The sequence below is a fragment of the Solanum tuberosum genome, unplaced genomic scaffold (genome assembly GCF_000226075.1).
Source record: "Solanum tuberosum cultivar DM 1-3 516 R44 unplaced genomic scaffold, SolTub_3.0 scf00046, whole genome shotgun sequence".
Taxonomy (NCBI): Eukaryota; Viridiplantae; Streptophyta; class Magnoliopsida; order Solanales; family Solanaceae; genus Solanum; species Solanum tuberosum.
The window spans coordinates 301,928-327,796 of NW_006238971.1; the positions used below are offsets into that span (position 1 = coordinate 301,928).

A 25,869-nucleotide genomic window follows, 5' to 3' on the forward strand; every position below is an offset into this window, starting at 1 on the left:
CTCTTACCCATTGTCTATTCCATTTTTAAGGGTCGGAGGCTGATTGTAAAGTAAAGAAGGATGGTGCGCTTTCGAATTCAATTTATTTTGATAGAAAAAAGAACCATAATTGGTCTTGGGTCGTATCGTTTTTTCTTTAATTAGAAAAACGTCCTTCAACGAAGTTTGAAAGTCTTAACATACCATAAATGTCGAACACGTGGTGTCAACTAATATGTCAAGTCTCATATTCCTAAATTTTAAGTTTAGGGTTAAGTCTCAATTCCTTCAAATATCATAAATTTAATTGTATTTATATAATATAACACATCTAATATTTAATCACATATTTCACTATATCATAACTTGAATCATAACGTAATAATGAAACAAATAAAAAAATCAACCCACAATATATGTTATCCCAACAGTAGCCTACACGTTGCAGCAACAAGAAACTACAAAATTTGAGTTATTTTCCTTTTTTCCCCAACCCAAGTACAAATAATAAGCCAATGATAGTTTTTTTTTTATTATTTCCCACCCTGTGTCCGATACCCATCATTGGCAACAATTAGCTTCCAAGATTTACAACGATATTTTTTTCAATTTAAACACTTCTAGTAGCCCACATGCCAAATAAAATTCAAAGTTATCCAACACATACATTAACTATAAGAATTAAGCTTGAATATTGATATTTTACTGGAATATTTGTGTGCTTATTTTTTATAATGTCGTGATTTTCTTTGTCTGCTGGTAGAAGCCGCAGTGGATGGTATGACAAAAAGAAATATCAACTCCCAATTACTCCTAATTCATCACTATACATGAACCAAGTTACTTGGGAATTAAATTAAATGAATTATGGACTTTGCCCGATGATCATCAATTAAATTTATCATTTAAAATTTACCCGCTAATTAAATGACTATAGATACACTAATAGTTCAAAATTTCCATTTAGATTTTAAGGGAAGAGATCAAACAGTTTTAACACTCAAAACGGTCTAACGGGTCATTACACATCTATATCCTTCCAATTTTGAGTATGCATAAATAGATACTTAAACTTATATAAAGTTGAACAGGTCGATACATGTATCTTATGTGACATGTATAAAAGAGTTCGAGTATGTCTCATGCAAATTGCTAAGTAGGACGCGTGTCAACTTGTTCAACTTTATACAAGTTTAAGTCTTAGTTATCCACACCCAAAGTTGAAGGTCATAGTCTCATAGATGTCAACTGAGATCAAGTTAACGGCATGTTTAAGTAATATTCCTTTGCTAAAAAAGACATAAATGGTAATATGTATAGGCAAGACTGCTATACTATTTTGAAAAAGGATTAACATTTATACTCGAGATCTAGGAACAAATACATTGCAAGGAAATACCTTTTGCTGAAAGTTTGTGCCTTTGAAGACGTATAAGGTATGCAATAATACAACTGATATTTCCAAACTTGTCTGTGACAATCAGGAATGGCTCTACACAAGGCACTGCGAATGTTGAAGCTCAATTAAACACAATAAGAAAATTGAACGTTTATCCTAACATGAATGGAGTTGCTAGTTATTGGCATGCTTCATGTGACACCTTCAGAATCTGTTTCAAGTGGTTGAATGCATTGCTACAGTTAACATTAAGCTTGAGAGTGGTGGAAATTGCTTCCGAAAATATAGCTGCGTCAGCAACATAATTATCAGCTTAAGACCTGCAACATATCAAACTTCTCTATCAGCAAACTAATGTCCAACTTCACCATATAGCTTCAGTTATCTTGCATTTTCCTTGTGAAGTTTCACCTTTTTTGACATCACAAGGTGCTTGGACAATGACTCAGCAATAAGTTGATGGCCAAACAAGTGAGAGTTCTTCAGAATCAAATTTCTAGTTGATGAATCAATAGCATAACCTTTACCAGGCATCCACTTCAGTAACCAGAGAAGTAATTCCTTCTTTTCTGGTTTTGCAATGTAGCGTGCTATAGCCAAATCAAATAATTCCTGAGAAGAGTGTTTCAAGACACAGGTGATTTAATATCTGACAAGGTACGGTCATATATTAGATGTTAAAGCTAATGTCAAACTTATGTTTGCCTCGAATTCAACAACAGCTAAAAAAAAGGGCAAATTCTGTAAGTCACATAGATGTCTGACAAACAGGTACCACAGTCAGGGGCGAACTCACATATAGCGTGATGGGTGCACGAGCCCCCATTGACCCCGACGGAAATATTGTGTATGTATATAGAAAATACGGAAAAATGGATATAATGTATTCGCGAGCACCCATTAGCAAAATAGCTTGATGGGTTTTGAGTTTCCCCAAAAAATATCAAAAACAAAATACAAGAAACAATAAAATAAGGTATTTGAATCAAAGCTAGAGAATTTGGGTATAAATATAACACGCAATATTCTATCAACAATTTTGGGGTTTTTTTGCAATTCTAATTGTTGGGTTTTCACAATGCTTATTGTTTATGCGTTGTAAAATAGATACAGTGGATGATTTTTTTTCTTTTGTTAATTTGTTATGTAGAACAAAAGATATTTGCAACTATAAGCAATGATGCTATTACTTATTCATCATTTTAAACATACGAAAAATTATCAAGCACAGTTGCAACTTGTGATTAAAAGTCTTTTTTTTTTCTCTATTACATTTGAATTAGTTGTGAACTTCTACTATGTGATTCGTAGCAATTTTATATTAAAGGAAGTTCACAACCTTAAAATCCGGGATCCACCATTGACCATAGTGCAATCTAAATTCAAGTTAAGAGTTGATTCCTCCAAAATCCTGGACAGAATCTAACTAGTAATTAGTCCCTCTTGTAGAGACTAGTACAACGTGTCACGAACTTAGACCTTCACTAAGCACACCGGGAGACACCTAACAACCCACTCACGAATCTTTCACGATCTTGCAAGCTCAAATAAGCCTTTTTAACACTAGATCGGTAAGGGAATGTTGAATTAAAGAAAGACAAAAGAGAATTGCTCAAGAAAGCGTTTATATTGCTCAAGACTTGAAAGATTTACTTGATGCCTTTAAAAATGAATGTCCCTCTATTTATACTACTCCCTATGAGCTAATTTGGAAATATAAATTGTGTACAAATCCCTATTCTAGAATTCTTCACACAACTAGAAGGTTCCAAGGACCTTTTATGCAAATCCATGAAACTCTAAGGTCTTCCAAGAAATTCTCCATATATCTCTAAAATATTCCACTAAGGACTATTCTTCTTCTAATGTAAGTCTAGGTGGTGTGATGACATGGCGGGTCATAACACTCCCCCGCCCACCTAATATTGCGACGACCGCGGCGCATTGCTATTGCATAAATTCTTGAATCTTGTCTTTGAAATGCCACAAGTCTTCATATCGCTCCCATGTGGCTTCCTCTGGTGATTGTCCTTTCCAATGGATGAGGAATGTGACAGTGGCTTTTTGCCCTTGTTTTCTCTTGGCTCGGTAGTCAATGATAGCCTCAATTTCTCGATAATGCAAAGTGGTGATGGTGATCGATGCCCAATTTGACTGACTTCGGTTGGGATCATCCTTTGTCTGCATGGTATGGTTTGAGCACCTGGCATGGAAGACGGGATGAACCTTAAAATGAGGTGGTAACTCTAACTTACATGAGATCTTGCTTACCTTATCATCCTTGTCTGGATGGTATGGTTTGAGCACCTGGCATGGAAGACGGGATGAAACTTAAAATGAGATGGTAACTCTAATTTACATGAGATCTTGCCCACCTTGGCAATGATCCTAAATGGTCCCTCATACTTTCGTACCAAATTTTTGTGCACGCCTTGCAGTGACATAAACTGTTTTCGGTTAATCTTTACCAAAACCATGTCCCCAACCTTATAATCCATGGGACAACGCATGCAGTTGGCAAACTTCTTCATCTTCTTTGTTGCCTTGTCCAAGTAGGACTTAGCAGTGTCAAGTTGCTCCTCAAACCCCTTGGCCATAAGGTAAGCCCCCAAACTCTTTCCACGAAGCCGATAATGAATGTGGAGTTTGTGGTTGCTGGCCTATGGCTAACTCGATTGGTGTTCGCCAATAGACTCGCTCTACTACAAGTTATACGAGAATTGGGCTATGTCGAATAGTCTTGCCCACTCTTTCTGATGTGAACTCACAAAGTTCCCAGGTAGCACTCCGACAAGGCATTGACTCCGTCTGCAGGTTAAAACTAGTGAAGAAATGCTATTGCGTGCCAAGTGTATTGAACAATTTTCTCCAAAAGTTTCTTATAAAGCGCCGGTCACGATCGTTGAGATATGCCTTGACAAACCCCAATATTTTACCACATTCTTGAAGAATAATTTGGTAGCCTCTTCAGGAGTGCAACTGCAACCTACCGTGGCAGGCATGAAGTAAGAAAAACATGTCCACCACGACCATGATTGTCCCATATATGTCAAACTTAGGCAAGCAAGTTATGAAGTTCATAGTCACTCTCTCATGGATGCTCTGCTACAGGTAATGGCTCCAATAGTCCTCCAAGTGGTAGGTTCTCCAACTTATCATGTTGGCACACAAGACAAATCTGCACGTAACATTCAATATCATCATACATGCGCGACAAATAATAGATTGACTCAATCAATGCCCTTGTGTGACACTGCCTTGGGTGCCCAGCCCACAACGTCATGGCTTTCTTTAATGATTTGCCCCCTAATAGTTCCAAACTTGGGCACGTAGACCCTTCGACCTATGGTGAGCAATAGTCCATCTTGCACCTAGAAACATCTCGTCTAGCCTTGAGCTGCAAACTCCATAAGTTGCTTTGCTTCTGGGCCATGTTGCATGCCATCCTTAAAAGCATCTCGAATGTCACAACAGGCTGTGGTGATGGCAGCAAGCTCAGACTTTCTACTCAAAGCATTGCCACAGCATTACCCTTGCTTGGCTTGTACTCCAACTCAATCAAATTCAACCAAGAAATCTTGCCACCTACCTTGATTTGGTGTGAGCTTCTTCTGTGACTGGAAATAGCTAGTGGCCACTTTGTCAGTCTTGACCATGAACTTGGAGCCGAGCAGGTAATGTATCCGCGTGTGTAGGCAATGTGTTATGTTGTCATCTTCTTCTCTTGTATGGTGTACCACCTTTCTATCTCATTCAGCTTGCGGCTCTCAAAGGCAATAGGGTGTCTATCTTGCATCAAGATACCTCCAATGGGAAAGTCAAAAGCATCAGTGTGTACCTCAAATGTCTTGGTAAAATTAGGCAGTGCCAAGACTGGTTCTTTTGTCATGTCAGCCTTAAGATCATCAAACGCCTTTTGGAAATGCTCGCTCCTACCCACAACTTATTTTTCTTTAACAACTCGATAAATGTGGCAACCTTAGCAGAGTAGCACAATATGAACGATAATAGTTGGCAAGTCCAAGAAAAGATCTACGTTCGATCACTTTCGTGGGTGCCTCCCACTATTGGATAGCCCGCACCTTAGCCTCATCCATCTGCAACCGTCCTTGGTTAATGACATGTCCCAAGAAGTGTATCTCATGCTAGGCAAACTCACACTTCTCTCCTTTGATGTAAAGCTCATTTTCCTGCAAGACCTAGAAATCTTTTTTAAGTGTTCCACATGCTCCTCCAAGGTATGTCATCTAGGTACACTAACACAAACTGGTCTAGGTAGGGATGGAAGATCTTGTTCATCAGCATGCAAAAGGTAGCGGGTGCATTGGTTAAGCCGAAGGGCATCACCAACCACTCATTCGCTCCATATCTCGTCACGAATGATGTCTTTGGCTCATCCCCTTCTGCTATTGGTAGCAACCCTTCCGAAGATCCACCTTGGTAAAGTGCTTGGCTTGTCCAAGTCTATTGAATAAGTCAACAATAAGCGGGAAAAGGTATTTGTTTTTTACTGTTACTTTAATAAGCTTCTGGTAGTCTGTTCATAAGTGCAACGACCCATCTTTCTTCTTTTGAAACAAGACTAGAGCTCCATAGGCTACTTTAGACGTGCGGATATGTTCAGCTTCGACAAATTGCATGATGCCTTCTTCTCCTCTATTTCTCCACGAGTAGGGTATCAAAGTAGGCCTACCCAAACACCCAACAATCTCCCCCTGAATTCTTTCTCCAATTTCACTTTCTCTTGTTTCAAGATGGAACTAGGAAAAACCATCTCTTCTTCCTTATAGATCTCCCAGAAGGAGGGTTATAGTATTTGTACCCTTTGTGTTGGAGAATGCCTAATAAAGACACATTTAAGAGCTCTAGGATCAAGTTTCACTAAGCTCCTAGTGTGAACAAAGCAAACACACTCATTTACCTTTGAAGGAACAAAATATTCATTATAAAGCTTCCCGAGGACCCTGAAAATCAAGAGTTTTAAGAGGTATGTTATTGATAAGATAAGCAGTTGCTAAAACGGTATCCCCTCAATATGTTTTTGGTAAATGCATGGTAAATAGAAGGGATCTTGGACTTCTAGGTGCATTCCTCACGAGTACAACTTTAGTTCTCTGGTAATGGAGCTAACAGATAACAGGTTAACGAGAAACTCAAGGCCATGTAAACGAACAGAAGGCAAGACATCTGATGAAATCGCTGAGAATGCCAATGTTGTATCACCACCTTTCTAACCTCCTTTTACTGGAAAGGCCTCTATTGGACTTGGAAGTAGTGTGGGAAAGTATGAAATGCTCATTTGCTAGTTAAGTAGATCCTCTGTAAAGTATATTCCTTCCTTGGCAATATGGAAAGCCTGTAGCTATAAGGAAGTCTGTTGCTACAGACACCTATCCAATTAACCAAAAGTATAATCAATCGAGACCGAAGCTTATGCAATTGTTGAATTCTGTTCAAATAGAAAGCTTTTTGGCCAGTTCAAGGCCAGGTACACGAAGAATGGATGATATTGAACCTGTCCCAGAGACGGGAGTTAGGGAGCCATTGGTTATTTTGACATAAGTCCCCTTTGAAACTAGGAGAGTAGTTTTGAAAACCTTTAGAAGAGCCTGTCATGTGTCTATTCACACCAAAATCAATCATCCAAGAATTAAGCTTAGCATTAAAAGCAATACTTGACTGCACATACTTGGAACTAGGCAACTAGCAACCTTGGAAGAGTCAAGTTTGTTCAAAAGACGATGAAGATGTTGAACTTCATCTGGTGACAAAGTCTCTCCAGAAGTAGTATCTCTGGATGTCTCCACATTTTCTGCAATATTGGCCTAATCCTTTGATGGAACTACATGCTTTGCACTACAACCTCTAGTTGGTCTAACATGTAATTTCCAGCATGTCTCTCGCGTATGCTTTGAGCTACCACAAACTCACAATGTAAGTTATCTTTATCAGAAGAAATGATAGCCCTTGGTTGCTCATGAGACAACTAATGCAGACTTCTCAGTTGGTGCAAAATTAAACATGACCCCTCATCGGCTCTCTTCCAATTAAATATAAGAATATGTATCCTCAAGTCAAGGAAAAGAAATCTGGCCAAGTACTTGAACCCTGATCTGATCATACTCTTGGTTCAAGCCGGCCAGAAAATCATAGACTCTTTCCTTTTCAACCAGTTGCTTGCAAACTTTGATAGTAATCAATTTCCTGCCATGACTAGCTTAGCTCGGAATAATAATCGGTGATAATCAACTCACCTAGCCCAGTGGCATGGACTTCGTTTTGAATATCAAAGATCTAGGCATCATTTCTCATGCGAGAGTAAGTGCGCTAGGTTGACTTCCAGATCTTTTCAGTAGCATCAAGCAATAGATATTGTTAGATATCCAAGGGTGCATAGTATTCAGAAGCCATGTCATCAAAAGGGAATAATCAGAATCCCATTGACCATACCTAGAATCTGTAATACCTAAACTTTGTCACAGCAGGTGCTTTCGTTTATCCAGTGACATACCCAATCAATTTCCTAAATTTAATTAAAAAAAAGGGGACAAGATCTTGACCAAGAAAGATATGTAGCAGCACAATCTAATTTTACAGCACTAATTTGAGACAGAATTATTTTCTGTTTATGTATCACCCATAGTTTGAACAAGTAATAATCCTTAATTTCAAAATAGGAATATCCAAAAATACAGAAATAACATTCCAAGGATAGAATCTACCTGATCTCATCGGAAAAACTCACCGGATAATGGGCAGGAGCCAGGAAGGGTTGGAATAGCCTACGACTCGAGATCTGGAAATTATTCGGGGAGAAGTAGTCGGACAGCTAGTTGCCACGTCCCTAATTATGGTGATCGAAAAAAAATAAATTGGTAGGGATGTTTTCACAACAAGCATGCGACCTGAGATCTGGAAAAAGAATTCCGGAAACATCTGTCGGAAAACTGTAGATTGGGCTGGAATGCTAGCTGCAACGTCGGAAAGCTAAAAATAAAACCTGGGAGGGAAATGCTCGGAATGTTCCAGTGACCCCAATGGAAAAACAAAAATTTCGAAAAAAAACTGACCGGAAGAAGTTTTTGTTGAGGACAGCCACAAAGAAAGAGAAAACTCAACCTCTTTTATAAAAAATAATGGAACCCTTGTGCTGTGAGGGAGAAAACTCACCTCAAAAAGGCAGCTATGGCTATGATACCATGAAGATTTCAAGAAACAGAGAGAGTCTTCTTGTATTTATGGATGATTTTACATCCCATGAGAATGGGCAGTTATACAATAAGTCCTACAACTAAATAAGGAGAGAAAATATTACGTGTTGGATTACAATTAATACTATATCAATCTACAATCAATCTCTAGCAATTTACTCCTATAATTATGCCAGGAAATCAATATCAATCAACACATATCATGTGCTGGTGGTTGAGTATGATGTTGGAAATGTGATTGGGACTATCATCTATGTGTGTTGGGGATGTATTTGAAATTTTAATATGACTACTCTACAAGGAAACAGGGGCGTATGCAAAGGGGGGCCACCGGGTTCACGTGAAGTCCATGCTCCCCTCTCAAGATCATATACAGTAGTGTTATATTTTCTTAAAAATATATAAATATAGATTTGTGAACCCACACTCGAAGTATCATGTAATGCGATGATGAATGGGTGCACCTCTCTAAGTGAGGTTTTTGAATCTTATATCTATCTTGTTTTATTTTTCTTTCTAAAATTGGCTAACACCTCTTTAAGTGGTTATTTGGTGTTTTAATTAATATATATGTATAAATATAAAAAATTACTATTTGAATAGATAAGAACTAATTTTCAACCTATAATTTTAATATTTTACGTCTTTCACTGATAAGAACCTAAAGGACAAATCGATCACATTTATATATTAGATCCACTTTTTCGAAATGGTGCACCCATCATTAGAAACCATGAATACACCTCTGCAAGGAAATGGTTATGTTAAAGGCCTGTGAGGAAAGCTATGATTTTCAAAAGATGATTTCACGTGAACTTATAATGGCATGCCAAATCTGAGTCTATGTAAAAATGACATGATGAATGCTACTCAAGTATGCTTTTGAGATGTTGCATGCATGTTTTCTCAAATACTTGTCCCACCTTTTGGAGGGAGTCGAAGAGACTTACTGAGTAACTTTATGTACTCGCTTCACATGATCGTTGTTGGTTACCAAGTATATAGGTTAAATATTGTAAAATATTGATTATATTTTGTAATTTGAACACCCTCGACACATTATGAGATTTGTCCCAGTGGCAAAAGGTGTTCAAAAGGTCCGGAAAGTCGCAATTTCGAATCTGTAATGCCAAAATTTACCCTTACTTTTAATGGAAAAGTAGGTTGGATCAATTTGTGTGAACTTTTCGGTATGCATTACATGAGAACTTAAATTTATTGCATTTAGCCTTCTGTTAGCATCCACTTTTTGGCATTTTTTTTGAATTTTTGTTTTTTAATTATAAAATGAACAATAGTATAAACAGCTAAGTAAGAAATAAACAAATACTTTTTTGAAATAAAAAAATGAAAAATCATACCAAACCTCTTTGACATTTCCTTTTTTTAATTAAAATATAGATAATACCTTAGAGTAATACTATATTAACATTTCAAAAATGTATTTATTTTTCATGTTTCTAAGCTAAGATTAAAAAAAAATGATTTGCTGATAAAAGTGCCAATGCTACAACCAGTCCATAAATTGTAAAAGCTTCCATAAAGCTAGACTAAGCAATAAAAGAAAAATCTTTGACAGGTTCAATTGTAATAATATGTTTCAATGGTATTTTCACTTGTGAGATTTCTTTATTAAACTTTTTACTATAGTATTGATGTATACAAGTGTTGCCTCTACCACAAATGTATCTAAATTATATTTGCACTTGTAAAATTTCTTTATGTTAGTTTTGATTTATACAACTGTTAGTTCTATTACAAGTATCTATGATTTTGCTAAATATCACAATCTGATTTAATATTTTTTTGGTGCACCCATTCATCATAAATACTTTATTTACTTCTTCAAAGATTGAACAGCCTGAACTAAATTCCTAGCTACGCCAATTGTTGGTGTTATTTTAGATATTGTCATAATCATTATAGAGATGCTGACAAATTCAATGTATTGTATACAAAGTTGGAATATCTGAAATTGACAAGTATGCGGTATATGTTTGATAGTTATTTATATTTTAATTATCTCTGCCTTATGTTAGACTAGACATTGGGCCCAACAATTTATGTTTAATAATTTTATTTTAGACTAATTGAAATTAACATTTAACATTTGAAACATCTATCGATATATCAATTATCGTTCTTCATTTGCAATTATATTATTCATTTTTTTATATTTTAAACTCTAATTTTTAATCATATGTATTTTCTTTTTATCTTTTTTTCCCTTAATGATCCTTGCTTAGTTATATAATAATTATTATTATTACTATCCCTTCTTTACTTTTTGAATATATTTTATTTTTATTTTTTGCCAATTTTTTTTTTATTATTCTCTTATTCTTTTTAACTTTACTAACTTTTTCCTTGTTACCTTCTTATTTAACTACCTAACATAAATACAGTGAAAAAATAAGTCTCACTTTAAATTTGTATTTTCATCAAAAAGTGTGAGTTACAAATTTAATTCATTAGTTTCCTTTTATTTTAATAAAATGTATATTATGATAAATTGAAACAAAATAGATTATTCAATGGTATATTGAATCAAATTGATAGATAAAACAAATAAAATATTAATGAACTCAAAGTACTTTTATTTCAAGACAAGAAATATTTATTTTTCACCCTAAGAATAGTTTTACTCTTGCTATGTACAATAATTTTAACTTTAAAATTATCATTTTATTCTTAATGAGATGATTTATAGCATATAAATATATGTGAATTTTTTAAAATAAAATGTTTCAAGTGTTTTTTTTTCTTAAACTTATGTCTAAAAAAACGATGTCATACAAATTGAGATAAAAGAACACAAATAATTACAATATTCATAATATTATAGTTCTATAATTTTTAAAAGTTATATTCAAAGTACGTGCAAAATATTTAATTTTTAACATTTACCCCAAGTATCTATGGAATTTTTACATTATATATTATATTAAATTATACCATATGATAATAATTAAACAAAATACAATTTCCTTGAAAGAGAAAATCAAAGGTTCTCTTTGTGAAACTAACAGAAGCATTTTAAAAAAATATGTTGCATTGCTAACTTTAAGCGGGACCCACATGTGAAAAGACATACTAACATATGATGGAGTACTTTTTGTCTGCAAAAGGAAATGGCAGAGCAATTGGTATAACATAATTAAAGCATGAAGTCTAAAGTAGGAGGCCTTAAATGACTAAAGTACCCCTTAATTCAATCTTAATCCCCGGAAGCACACATGTTGACGGTCTCGTGTGTGCTTCCTTTCCAACTCCCACTTATTAAATAAGAGAATGGTTATTAATATTTTATGGTAGATGAAGTAAATAGATAGAATATAAATTTGCCATGTTTGTGTTGTTCACCCTAATTTTTGAACTTCCCGTGTCTTTACACGTTTATGCATGCTCCTCAGGTTATAACTATTTTCCCACATATAGCAAAACTGTATTCTCCAATACTAATGGCCTATCGACATATTTCTTGAATACGTCCTATTATCATTTCAACATAAAATTGATTTCATCTTTATTTGGTTCTGTTATCTCAGTTTCTACACTTCCAGTAATAAAGTGAGGTGACCTTCGTCCTTCTCCCATGATTGTCACTTATGACAGAAGACATATGCAACTTTCTTATCCCAACGAGCTTAGGTATTGTCAACTAAGATATGTTCCGTGATTCATATTAGAATGACACAAACGAGTGCAGAACAAAAAATAAACCTAGTACAGTAATATCAATGGGCATACTGAGTCAAAAACAGATTTAGAATTAATCAATCTTGTCGGTTGCTCCAGAAAAGTTGGGAGTACCTTCTCATCTTATCATTAATTAAGTCCATGTTCCCTGATACTTTAAAGGATGGCGATATCTAGTACATAATCATAGAGGAGAATTGAAACTAATTATTACCTGATCAATCTTGTGGCCAGAGCTATGCATGGCGTTCATCACATCATTGATTAAGTTTACGTTGCCAGATCTCATGAAGTTGACAGAAAATTTTTTGATAGCCGGCTGAGAGATGAATCCTGCATTGTCCTGTATACCTAGTTCATTAGATTATGATTCTTCATAAGAAACAGCAAATACAGATGAAAAGTGCAAGAAAATAAAGGTAGGGAGTACCTTGACTACCACATAAGCATCTTTGAGGAGCCGCCCAGCAATCAAAATGTGCAAAATATGCTCATGAAGGGCGTTGGATATGGTTCTTTTGCTATATCTCAACATGTTGTATACAGAAAATGCTTCTGAATGTGCACCTGTCTTACCAAGATGATAAATTAAAGAGGAACAAAGTCCCTGAAAAAGGAAGAAGTTGGACAAAGAAAGTGTGAGAACAAGGGACAACATTTAGATCATATTTTTCAATATACTTAAGCAATGTATAGTGTAACAACTAGTACCCCATGCAAATTTTGCAAGCATCATAGGTTCAACAATGCCGTGAAAAAGTTAAAGTAATCTTATAGCACAAATGGGGTCGAGAAGAAAAAGAGCAGAGCGACCTGAAATTTTAGTTTTTCTAAGGTAGAAGAAGGAATACGAAAAAGAGAAATAGGAACTCAATTATTCTGTTCAAAAGCAAAAAAAAAAAATAAAAAAAGGCAAATCCTTCTACCAGTTATCCAGCAATTTTATGTTAGTTGTGCATTAGTGCAAAATAAAGCCTGACACCTAACAAATTAACTAAAAAGCTGAACGTTAGTAATTCTGGGTCACCAAAATAGAGGACTTTTAGACTCTTGCTATTTTATTTTTAAAAAAAAACACTTCTGATTCCATGTATTCTTTGTGGAGTGCATAACCAAATCTATTCCAATTCAAGCCACTAAAAGTTACTCCGACACACCTATTTTCTTCTGCTTGATGGTTGACATAATCCTGATGCACTGCAATTTAGTTAAATTTTAAAAAGATGTCTCATTGAGCAACTCCCATATGTGTTCACGTTTGACTCACATCAACCATAAAAGCAGAAAGAACTTTTGATGCCATGTATTCTCTGCAGAGTGCTATAATCAAATTTATTCCAATTCAAGCCACTATAAAATACTACGGCGGAGCTATTATGTCTGCTTGATGGTTATCTAACCTGATCCACTGCAGTTTAGTTCCATTCTATGATTCGATGTCTCATTGAGCAACCCCCATATGTGTTCACTTTTGACTCATATCAACCAACACAAGCAAGCATCCGAGTTGAGCACATTAGTTTCTCAAATACTGGGCACAAAACCCAGGTAACAAAAAGTAGTTAAACCGCACACAGAAGACCAATAATGGTTAACCCAGCTACAAGTGCCACTTTTATGTCTTTAATTGATCAAAAAAATAGTGAGTTTTTAACTTTTGCCTACCTCCTCTGGTTGGTGACCTTTACTATGCATGTCCTCCATGGTACGATAGGCAAGCAAATATAGCTTCTCCTTGCAGAAATATCTTATCAGAATATTAAAAGTATTCCAATCAGGACTAATTGCAGAGTCATCCATCTTCTTCATCATGCTCATTACATTCTCCATTTTTCCTGCTCTGCAATAGGCAGAGAGCATCGCATTCAAAATAACTATATCATATTTGTCATATTTTTCTTCAAATTCAGAAGCCACTTTCTTTGCATCTTCGAGAAGCCCACTGCGACAGAATGCAGAAATCATAATGCTATAGGAGTAGCCATCTGCTAATTCATAACCAAAAGGACAAATCAAATTAATATAAATTACAAGTAAAATAACACAGAGCATAAAACTCTAAGCCATATGCAGGAACCGAATAATTTGCAATTTGCACCCCTAATATGCACTCTTTTGTTATTTACACCTTATACTATTTCTTTAATTGACTTGCACCTTAATATCCTAAAATCCTTGCAAAACCCTAAAAGATCCATTTTCTTCAATTACTTATGAGGGTAAAAATAGAAAAATACACAACTAATATTGTTGACTTCTCCTTCCCCATTATTCACAGGTTCATGATTAAAACCATCAACTTTTATGTATGTACTACAAAGACAGACGAGTAAACCGCAACAACCAATTACAAAAAGTGAGAACCCAGAAAATCTTGAAGTATTCGTAGATAATTCAATGAAGACATGGCTTCTAGAAGTATTCCTAGTTATTTCAAGGAAGACAAGGTTTTAAGTACTTTCTCAAGCAAAGAGATGTAGATAGAGATGATAGTTCTGGGAGCTAACTCAATGGAACTCTGGATAAGCTAGAGAGTAAGATTAATTTTCTTTAATTTTTGATAAAAAATAAATTTGAAAGAGCCAAATGAGAGCATAAATCATATCTTGTATCAGTATGACCGTAAACTAAGAAATCGATAGTTGCACTGTGTCATTTGACTAATTTCATCTCTTCATCTCTCTTAAAGGTCTAAAGAATCTTGAGTATCTTGAGGGATGAGAAGAGACTACACAAAAGTTACTTGGAGTGGAGTAATGCTATAAATGGAGTCATGTGGATTGTGTCTTTTGACTGGATAAGTATGAGCATGATCTATTATTCAATGTTATTTTATCTGCTATTCAGTGTGGCTTTTGTTTTTAAGTTTAATTATGTTTTACATGATCTTATTATACTTTCCTAATTTTTTTCATCATAAATAATTGAGAAAATGTATCTTTCAAGGTTTTGCAAGGAACTAATGAGATTAGAATGCAAATCATTAATTAAATAGGATAAGGTGTATGTGAGAAATATTGAAAAAGAATATTATTGAATTGTGTATCTAAATTATTACATTGACATCCTATTACAGACACTATATTAGCCTCCTTTTCCAACTAGGACACTACTATACAATCCTTTTCTAAATAGGATGTTATATACTATTTCTATTTTAATTCTTATCCTAAGTAGGATTGTATAGATTATTCTTGTTCCTATTCCTATTCTAAGTAGGATTGTATATATTATTCTTGTTCATATTCCTATTCTAATACACCCCCTTCAAGTTGGTGCATACAAGTCATATGTACCTAGCTTGTTACAGAGGTAATTAATACGAGGACCAATGAGAGGCTTGGTGAGATATTTGCAACTTGATCACTTGACTTCACAAAATTGACTGACAATCTCAATGTGCTTAGACTTCTCATGAAATACTAAATTTGATGCATAATGTTGATAAAATACGGATGATAAATTCCTGAATTACAGTGTTGGACTTCCCAATCCAAACTTGAGAAGACTATTTCAAACCATAAAATGACTTGATCAATCATCATACAAGGCTACTAGACTCCACCTAAGCAACAAAACCAAGTGGTTGTTCCATTTAGACTTCCTCGAGATCATCGTGGAGAAAAACATTCTTACTGTAAAAGTCATCGTAAAATTGGTCGGAACATGCTCATGCGCCAGATTATTAGATTTGAAGCCTGAAAGTGGTCACAATTTCAGAAATATAATTATATGGGTAGAGTCGGCATGATGGCATGATCCTACTAGAAAATAGAAATTATATGGGTAGGGTCGAATTGACAGCGTGACCCTACTGAAAAGGAGAAATTATATGGGTAGGGTCGGAATGATGGCACGACCCTACACAAATAAGAAAGTAGTCACCGAAAAGAACGGTGCAAAGCAAATCAAATATGAGAAAGTAGTCACCAAAAGGATGGCACGATGCTACACAAATTAGTTATGAGACCGAAAGGATGGCACAGTGCTACACAAATTAGATGTGAAAAAGTAGTCACTGAGAGGATGGCACGGTACTACACAAATTAGATATGAAAATGTAGTCACTTGAAGGATGGCACGGTGCCACACAAATTAGATATACGAAAGTATTCACGAGTAGTATGGCACCGCGCTACACAAACACTGGAAAATATGGGGTTGACACAAAACAATCCTAGAAAGTCACCGAAAATTGATGCACGATGACCTGTCTGACTGAGTTTTCTTCTACTGAAATATGGGGTTCATGCATAAAACATTGGCCCTACTTTTGTTAACATAATCATTGGCCAGACGCGCAGCATATATGGGTAATAATTTACCAAGATTATAGAGGCTCTGATACCACTTGTTGGGTTTGATATGCGGAGACTTACAATTGCAAATCATGTCGGTGAAAAATCAAATGACACATAAAACTATACTACAAGAAACATAATATTATTATATGATTTGGCCAACTGGCCTACTATTTGAAAACTAAAAAAAAACATAAAAACTGTAGAGAGAATCTTTCCATAAACAAAACTCTTAAACGTATACATTGTGATGTTATTGTGTTCTTAGTATGAGAAGAGGGGTCTTCAATTTATAGAGTTTCAATTATTTTCCCTAAGGAAAAAATAACCGAATATGGAAGAGAATTATATTTTTCTTTCAAAAAAGTAAAAGCAATTATGGTAATGCTTTGACTTTTCTTCAAGGAAAACGTAAAACTCAAATATGATAAGAAAATCAAAGCAAAACCCTAACAAATTTCCTCTTTTGGCTGGATTTTCTTGACAATTTGATTTGTCTTCTTTACATGCATGATATCTCATAGTCTTCATCGTTGCTGCTTGTCATGTTTAAAAATTAAGGTTTAAAATATATGGGCTTAAAATATTTTATTTTTATTTTTATTTTTAATATTGCAGCAACAAGATTGTTGAAAATATGGTTTAAAACTTCTCCACATGTAGTTGGACAAAAATCTTCATTATCATCAAATTTGTTGCAAATTGATTTGAAACCGTATCGAACATGTCTTCAACCTCATTCAATCATTGGACTATTGAACCATAAGCTCTGATACGTGTGAGAAATATTGAAAAAGAATATTATTGAATTGTGTATCGACTTATTACATTGAAACCCTATTTATAGACACTACATTAGACTCCTTTCCCAACTAGAACAGTACAATACAATCATTTTTCTAAGTAGGATTCTATATAAGGATAAGGCATTAGTACCCCCTAGACTATGACCGAAATCCAGAGACACACCTTAACTAAACTAAGGTCCTACTTACCCCCCTGAACTTATTTTTTTGTAATTTTGTACACCTTTTTGGCCTACGTGGCCTCCAAACATCTCCCACGCGCCTCACTTAAGTGGAGTCACGGAGTGTGCCACGTAAGCCAAAAGGTGTACAAAATTACACAAAAAATGAGTTTAGGGGGGTAATAGGACCTTAGATTAGTTAATGCGTGTCTTTGAGATTTCGGTCATAGTCTAGGGGGGTACTTATGCCTTATCCTTTCTATATACTATTTCTATTTTTATTCTTATTCCTATTCTAAGTAGGATTGTATATATTATTTTGGTTCCTATTCCTATTCTAACAGTGTAAGTCACAAAAGAGTGCATACTTAGGGGTGCAAATAGCAACTTAGTCGCAGGAACCCCTTAAATATAATAAGGCAAGACAATGATTGTGCGCAAGGAAAGGAAGAACCCATTGAGTTGGTAATCTGAGGTTACAACCATCTCTTGGAAATACCAAATTGAAAGTGAAGGAAAATTAAGAAGAAGAAGCAATAGTCAATGCCCATTGTTTGAGAGGATAGACAATCAGCACATAAATATTACTAAGTAATTTTACCAGCTTCAACATATCAAGGAGTATGCAAATAATAAGCTCAAACCAGCTCAAGTATATTTTGACTGAACATACACATGAAAACGAAAGGCACCTAATATATTCCAATCTGAACTAAGACATTGAAGAGCTCAAGAAAACATATTCATTGATTTCACTACAGCCTCTCATAGTGAACTCCAACATTCTCTATTAGAAATTTAAGAATGGGCAATAGCCCATCCATGGTATGTAAGATACATACCAGTTTTCACATGTTTTTCCATCATCTCATCAAATACTGATTTTGCTTCAAGAAGATGTCCAGACTTTGCCAGGCCATCCATTAGAAGACAAAATGGCATCTGTAAGTAGCATATTTTGTAAGCCACGGAACACTCAAAAGTACAATATGTATTAAAATAAGAGCAAACAATCTGTAAGCGAATAACTTCAGGTATACTAATTTCAGTAGATCGATGACAAAAATCAGAAGCACTTTCTCAACATTAGGAGCCATAAAGTAGGGGGAAAAATCAGGAAAACAATTATAGTGCCATTACTTTGGGAAAATAAAACCAATGACTATTCTGGTTTTAGGTGTAGAATTTGAGAAGGACGAAAAGATTTCTTTGTATTTCAGTACCACTTTACATCCCATGAGAAGAGATATCAATACAAGTAAATCCTAACTGATTAAGGAAAGACAAATCAATTATATTCCTATAATTATGCTTAGGGAAGGAAAAACGAAGTCTCCTAAAATCATGCTAATTAATTAACACAACTTGCAAGGATATCTCACAACTTGCAAACCAAAGTATGATTAGGTCCTTCTGTTGATGATGTTTTGTAAGAACATGCGCTAGCTGTTTTTCTGATGGAACATAAAGCGAATTCAAGATGCCACTAGTAACTTTTTCTTTGATGAATTGATAGTCAATTCAATATGTTTTGTTCGATTCTTTTTTTTTTTTGACAATTGATAAGTAGTATTCTTCAGCATTAAGGAAATGTTGGCCATCATCAAAAGGGTTACAACCATGACCAAAACAAAATTTACAAGCTTCCTATCAGTTCTATGATTTGATCTTCATCATCTATACATAATTGTTTACACCAAAACAGTAAAGATACTAAACAATTCCATTTGACTTTGTGAATGGAATTGGATTTATCTTCAAAACATCTACCATTCCTTTCTCTCCAGACTGACCACCAAACACATGAAGGAATCAGTTTCCACCATCTTTTTTGAGTTTTGCTGCCCCCTCTTCTAATCCAGCAGCTTAGGAGGTCAGAAGTATGTTCTGGCATGGACCAGCTTTGGCTAGAAATGTTTAGGAAGAGTTCCCATAGTTGAGAGGTGTACTTGCAATGTAAGAATAGATGACTGTTTGTTTCTCCTGTCAAGTTACACAAAGTACACCTGGGAACTAGTGGCCTTCATTTCTTCTGCAACACTTTTTGAGTGAAACATGCTCTCCTAATAACTATCCAAGTGAAGCATTTTACCTTGGTAGGGATCAATCCTTTCCATATGCTATTCCAGTGATATCGTGTACCGTCTCTCAATTCTTGCACCCTTCTCTTGTAGGCACTGTTAATTGTGTAAACACCCTCTTTGGTGTGGTTCCAGGTGACTCTATCAGGAGCATTTACAGAATTAGACTTCATCCAACATTTCCAGTAGGATGCTACTCTGTCTACTTTCCAATCATTCAATAACCCTCCTAAAGGAAAGATCCAACCCTTGTGCTGTCCAGCAATCACTGGTTTTGGCTTTAGGGTTATTGCATATAGAGTATAAATCTGGAAATACTTCTCTCAGAGAGCTTTGACTGATCCAAACACCTTTCCAGAACTAACTTTGATGCCATTCCCCACCTTTAGAGTCAGTTCTTCTCCCATTGAGTCCCACAGAGCTCTGATGGACCTCCTCACTCCCCAACCATATGGCATTGAAACAGTCTCTGAAACCCATGGATTAAGCTCACCATATTTTGCCACTATCACTTCCTTCCAGAGGGTCCTCTCCTCATTGATATATCTACACAGCCATTTCCTCAGGAGACTTTCATTTTGCACTTTCAAGTTTCTGATGTCAAGACCTCCACTTGATTTGTTAAGCATCATTGTATTCCAATTCACTAGATAGTAGCCCTTTTCTTCTTTGCCTCTTTTCCAAAGGAAGTTTCTTCTAAGTTTATCCAATTTCTTAACCACCTTAGGGGGAATCAGGAACAGACACATTACATATGTGGGAATTGAATCCAGTACTGAATTTATCAGTATGACTCTACCTCCTAGGGAGAGGTATCGAACTTTCCATCTTGCTTACTTCTTTTCTATCTTTTCAATGATTCCATCCCAAATTTCCAAAGCTTTGTGTCTGCTACCTAGTGGCATTCCCAAATAAGTGGTAGGCAGTCCCTCTACTCTACACCCTAGTATACTTGCCAAAATCTGAATATGAGGAATTTCTTTGATGGGGATCAAGCTACTTTTTGCCCAGTTGACCCTTAGGCCTGCGACGGCTTCAAAAAGAACTAAAATCAGTCTGATGCATCTCAATTGTTCAATCTTAGGGTCACAAAAAATTAAGGTATCATCTGCATACAACAGATGACTAATTTCTTTTTCACCCCCATTTTTGTCTCCTATTTGGAAGCCCCTTAACCATCTGTTTTGTGTGGCTATCCTCATCAAGCTGTCAAAACTTTCCATTGCTAATATAAACAAAAAGAGGGAAAGAGGATCCCCTTGTCTCAACTCTCTTTCAGCTTTAAAAGAACCCACTGGCTCTCCATTGGCAAGTCCAGAAAATCTAACTGTCTTTATACATACTTCTATCCACTTCAGACATTTGACTCCAAAGCCCATCTGCCTCATAATGTTTAGTAAGAAAGACTAGTTAACAGGATCATAGACTTTCTGAATGTCCAGCTTACCAAGTATGCCTGCATTTCCATCTTTCATCCTTGAGTCTATGCACTCACTAGCTATCAATGCAGCATCCATTTTCTGTCTTCCTTTTACAAAAGCCATTTGAATCTTGTTGACCAGTTTATCCACCACCTTCTTTAGCCTTTCTGAAAGTAGCTTAGCCATTACATTGTACACTCCTCCAACCAAACTAATTGGTCTGAGTCTTTGAGATTTGAGGCTCCAATCTTTTTAGGTATTAATGCAATAAAATTTGCATTAAAACTCTTCTCAAAATTCTGATTGGAATGTAACCGTGCCAAAGTCCCTATTATATCTGCCTTCAACACATCCCAAAAGGTTTGAAAAAATATCATTGGAAAGTCATCGCTCTCTTTGGCACATAATTTGATGCAATCCAGTATGTCCTCCTCCCCAAAAGTTATTTGTAGCCATACTTGCTCCTCTTCAGTGATCATAGACACTTCTTGTAATATCAGATCAGGTCTCCAAGGTTCTGGTTCTTCATATAGTTTCCTATAGAACTCCTAGACAGCTTTTTTGATTAAAGTTGGGTCCCTAAAAGTGTTCCCATCAACCTCTAACTTTTCCATAAAATTGCATCTCTTATGGGAAGTTGCAATTCAGTGGAAAAAATTGGTGTTTTTGTCTCCCTGCTTCAATCATTGTATCCTAGATCTTTGTCTCCATGCAATCTCCTCCTATCCAGCTAGTACTTCAAATCCATACCCCAAGTTGGCCTTTTGTAAAATTTCATCATCAATCAAGGGTCTTTGTTCCTAAATACTCTCCCATTTTGCAATTTGGTTTAGGATGTCATCTTTTCTCTTCTTCCAATTGCCTCTATTATTCTTGCTCCACTCTTTCAATTTTACTTTCAACATTTTTAGCTTCTCAGATAAAATGTAACCTGCTCTACCTTCCACAAAGAAAGAACACCACTCCTTTACCTTCTCTTTAAAACCTTCCACTTCTAGCCACCAAGATTCAAATCTGAAGTATGATTTCTTCCATTCCCAATTGCCACAAGTTAGCATGATGGGATTGTGATCAAAAGTTCATTTTGGCTGAACTTCTTGCTTGATGTGTGTAAATCCCCCCCCCCCCCCATTGAGCACAATGCAAGAATCCATTGATTCTTTCGGTTACATTGAACAGATTATGAGTTATACTGATTGCAGCTTTGTTGTCACAATACAAGTAAAGTTTCCCTTTTCCAGACAATCTCAATTCTTCCAATAACTTTTGTAGCCAAAAAAGCTCAGAAACATAATCAGCCATTGGTTACTTCCACTCTTGATCTTGCAACTATACTTTGCTTCTTATTTCTTCAAGTAACTAGGTTCACTCCTACGAGTGTACAGTACCTGAATGTAGAATCTTCTGTCAACTAAAGATGCATCGCAATCCATGTCTGCAAAAGCTTCTATCAGGAGATGGCCATGTTCAAGAAACACAAACCTTTCCTTGGAGAAGACTTCAGCTATCGTAAATGTAAAAGTTAACTTGCATCTGAGGATCTGGGGATCATGCATGAACTGACTCACCAAGCTGACTGAATAGGTTGTCTAGTCTAGTATGAGAGATAAATGAGTCTTCCAATCAACCTCTGATATCTCTCCTAATCGACCAACCCTTCAATCCTTGTTAGTAACTTGTGATTGCTTTCAATCGGTGATTATGTTGGCTTGCAACCTGTCACCCAGTTTCTTAAGAGATCTAGAATAGGGTGTGATTGACATTGCTTTGTTCATAACCCAAAGAAATCATTGCTTTGGAGAAACTGTTAAACCAAGCTCTACGGAATTGCTTCAGCTTGTACAAGGTTTTCTTCGGTTTGCCCACCTTTCCCTAACTTTGTTCAGTCTCAAATCCATGAGGAATTTCCATATACACCTTTCTTGAAAATCTCCATGAAGAAATGCATTTTTCGTATCCAAGTGTTGTAGGTCTGAATCAAGATTAGTTGCATAGGGTAAAAGAATTCTAATAGTGCTCATCTTTGTAACGGGGGCAAACGTCTCTTGATAAACACTTTCGGCCTATAACTCATCCTAGTGCAACAATCAACAAATGTAACAAACCATCAATTTCCTAAAAACAAACATTTTGAGTAGGACCCATCTATCATAAAAAAATCGTAAAAAAAGTGATACTTTTATGGCAAAATACATAGATGGCCCCTTTATGTTGTCCCATACATGGCAAAATACAAAGTTGGTTTGAACGGCCAAGTTGATCGGCTTAAGGCCCGCCTGTTGCCAAGGGGCATACTCAGATATTTGGACTTGATTACGGTGATACTTTCTCTCCCATGGATGAAGTAGCACATGTCCTCTTTTTCTATCCATAGTTGTTGTCTGACATTGACCTCTTTATTAGCTGGACATTAAACATGCTTCTCTGTATGGTGACCTCGAGGAGGAAGTCTAAATGGAGTGACCATTCTGGTTTTGTTGCTTGGAGCGAGTCTAGCCTGGTCTGTCGATTGTGCCGACCACTTTACAATCTCCTCGAGCTTGGTTTGGAAAAGTTAGCATAAGATTCCAAGAGTTTAGCAAGACTCACAGTGAAGTTGATCACTCTATGTTTTATCGACATTCTATTCCAATTATGTATTTATTTAGTGGTTTATGTTGACGATATCATTATCACATACAATGATCAAAATGGTATCACTAATTAAACCAACATCTCTTTCAGCATTTCCAGACTAAAGACCTCTACAGACTAAAGTATTTTCTAGGTATTGAGGTTGCTCAGTCCAAATCAGGTATTGCTATTTCACAAAGCAAGTATGCCTTAGACGTTCATGATTCATGAAGAGATAGGAATGATGGAATATAGACCAATGACACTCTTATGGATCAGAATGCTAAACTCTTGGCAGAAAAGGGGAGCTACTCAGTGATCTTGGAAGATACAAGGGGCTAGTTGGTAAGTTGAATAATCTCACAATGACTAGGTCTGGCATTTCTTTTCTTGTGAGTGTTGTAAGTCAACTTATGGATTATAGTCATTGGGATGCAATTGTCTGCATTCTACGATAATATAAAGTCAGCTCCAAGTAAGGGACTACTCTTTTAGAATCAAGGTCATGAGCAGGTTGTTGGATTAATAGACATTGATTGGGCAGGATCACCTTCTAAAAGACGTTCTACATCCGGATATTGTGTTTTAGTAGTAGGTAATTTGATATCCTTGAAAAGTAAGAAATAGAGTGTGGTTGCTCAATCTTGTGCTAAAGCAAAATATCAAACAATGGTTGTAGCAACTTGTGAGCTGGTTTGGATCAAACAGATGCTTGGAGAACTAAAATTTGGAGAAATCAGTCAATTGGAACTTGTATGTGATAACCAAGCAACCTTTCATGCAGCATCAAATCTGGTACTTCATGAGAGGACTAAACACATTGAGATTGACTAGGGGCGTCAAAAATGAGCCCAATTTTAGGCAACCCACCCAGAATTTTAAGGGTTGGGCTCAAGATAATTTGAATTGGGTTCAATCTCAACTCATTCAAGTCCTAACCCATTTGAAGAGAATCATCAACTGAGCCCAATTTAATCTCCAATTTCTACCCGTTTTAGGACTCTTTGTTTGCATTGATGTTATGTATGTTCCTATATTGAAGGTAAGGCTGGGCACCGGAACGGGTTGTACCGGTACTGTTCCGGTAGTATTCGGGATGGGATGGGATACATTGAACCGGTACACGGAACGGAACGGTATCATGATTTGGTACCGGTTCATCCCGGTTCCGTTTCGATCCGGTACCGTTCCGGTCCCGGTAAATCATTTTTAATTAAAATAATAAATAATATTTTTGTCATTGTTTACTTTTATTAGCATTTCTTTTTGTTTATTTAATTTTTTTAAAATTACAAACTTAAGTTATTTAACTTACAAGTTATAAGTATAACTTAATAACTTATAAATTTCAAAAGATTTTGAAAACTTATAACATAAGCTCAAAAATTTTAAAAAAAAAAATTTATTAAACTTAACTTACAAACTTATATACGTAAAAATTAAAAAAAATATCTTTAAAATAAACTTAAGTAAAATTATTATAAATTTTAAAACTTAAATACTATAAACTAATAAACTTAGTATTTAACTTACAAGTTATAAGTATAACTTAATAACTTATAAATTTCAAAAGATTTTGAAAACTTATAACATAAGCTCAAAAATTTTAAAAAAAAAAATTTATTAAACTTAACTTACAAACTTATATAAGTAAAAGTAAAAAAATATCTTTAAATAAAATTAAGTAAAAATTATTATAAATTTTAAAACTTAAATACTATAAACTAATAAACTTAGAAAAAAAATACGTATTTTCGTTAATTCAAAATAACTCAAAAAAATAAATTAATTTTTGTAAATAAGCTATATGTGCCGTCCCGTTTATCCCCATCCCGTTCCGTTCCGTTCCGGTCCGTCCCAGTTCTATCCCGGTATATAGTGGGACGGGACGAAACCGAGCCTCCATCCCGATAATTCCGGTCCGATTCATCCTGGTAATTCCAGTCCGGTTCATCCCGGTACCGGTCAATCAGTCCCGTACCGGTTCGTTCCGATCCAGTGGTCCCATTCCAGTCCGGTGCCCAGCCTTAATTGAAGGTATGAATACCATCTATTTTATATCTTTTAGGATTTATCTATCCATTGGTAACTTTTTCAAAAAAAAAAATCTTGAGTTGAAATTCAAATTGTGGTTATAAAACATAAATAATAGTATATTAAAATTATTGAGATTAAGCGGGTCAAATTGGGCGGGTCAA

At 35.6% G+C, this 25,869-nt stretch overlaps 1 protein-coding gene across 5 annotated transcripts in view; it reads right to left on the reverse strand.

Annotated features, from left to right (window-relative positions):
- Positions 1-1,322: 1,322 nt before the first annotated feature.
- LOC102584578 (pentatricopeptide repeat-containing protein At1g10910, chloroplastic) overlaps positions 1,323-25,869 on the reverse strand; it is a 34,950-nt gene continuing 10,403 nt past the window's right edge. For 2 of the 5 annotated variants that reach the window (XM_006343419.2, XM_006343422.2), the window contains 5 exons: positions 18,399-18,498; positions 13,954-14,276; positions 12,719-12,895; positions 12,503-12,631; positions 1,323-1,990 (listed from right to left, as the gene is read on the reverse strand). In XM_006343419.2, coding sequence (XP_006343481.1) covers positions 1,760-1,990; positions 12,503-12,631; positions 12,719-12,895; positions 13,954-14,276; positions 18,399-18,498 — 960 coding nt within the window. In that variant the 3' untranslated portion in view covers positions 1,323-1,759. Of the gene's footprint in view, positions 1,991-12,502; positions 12,640-12,718; positions 12,896-13,953; positions 14,277-18,398; positions 18,499-25,869 lie in introns of all 5 variants that reach the window. The other 3 variants (XM_006343421.2, XM_006343420.2, XR_001473015.1) reach the window with 3 other exon arrangements.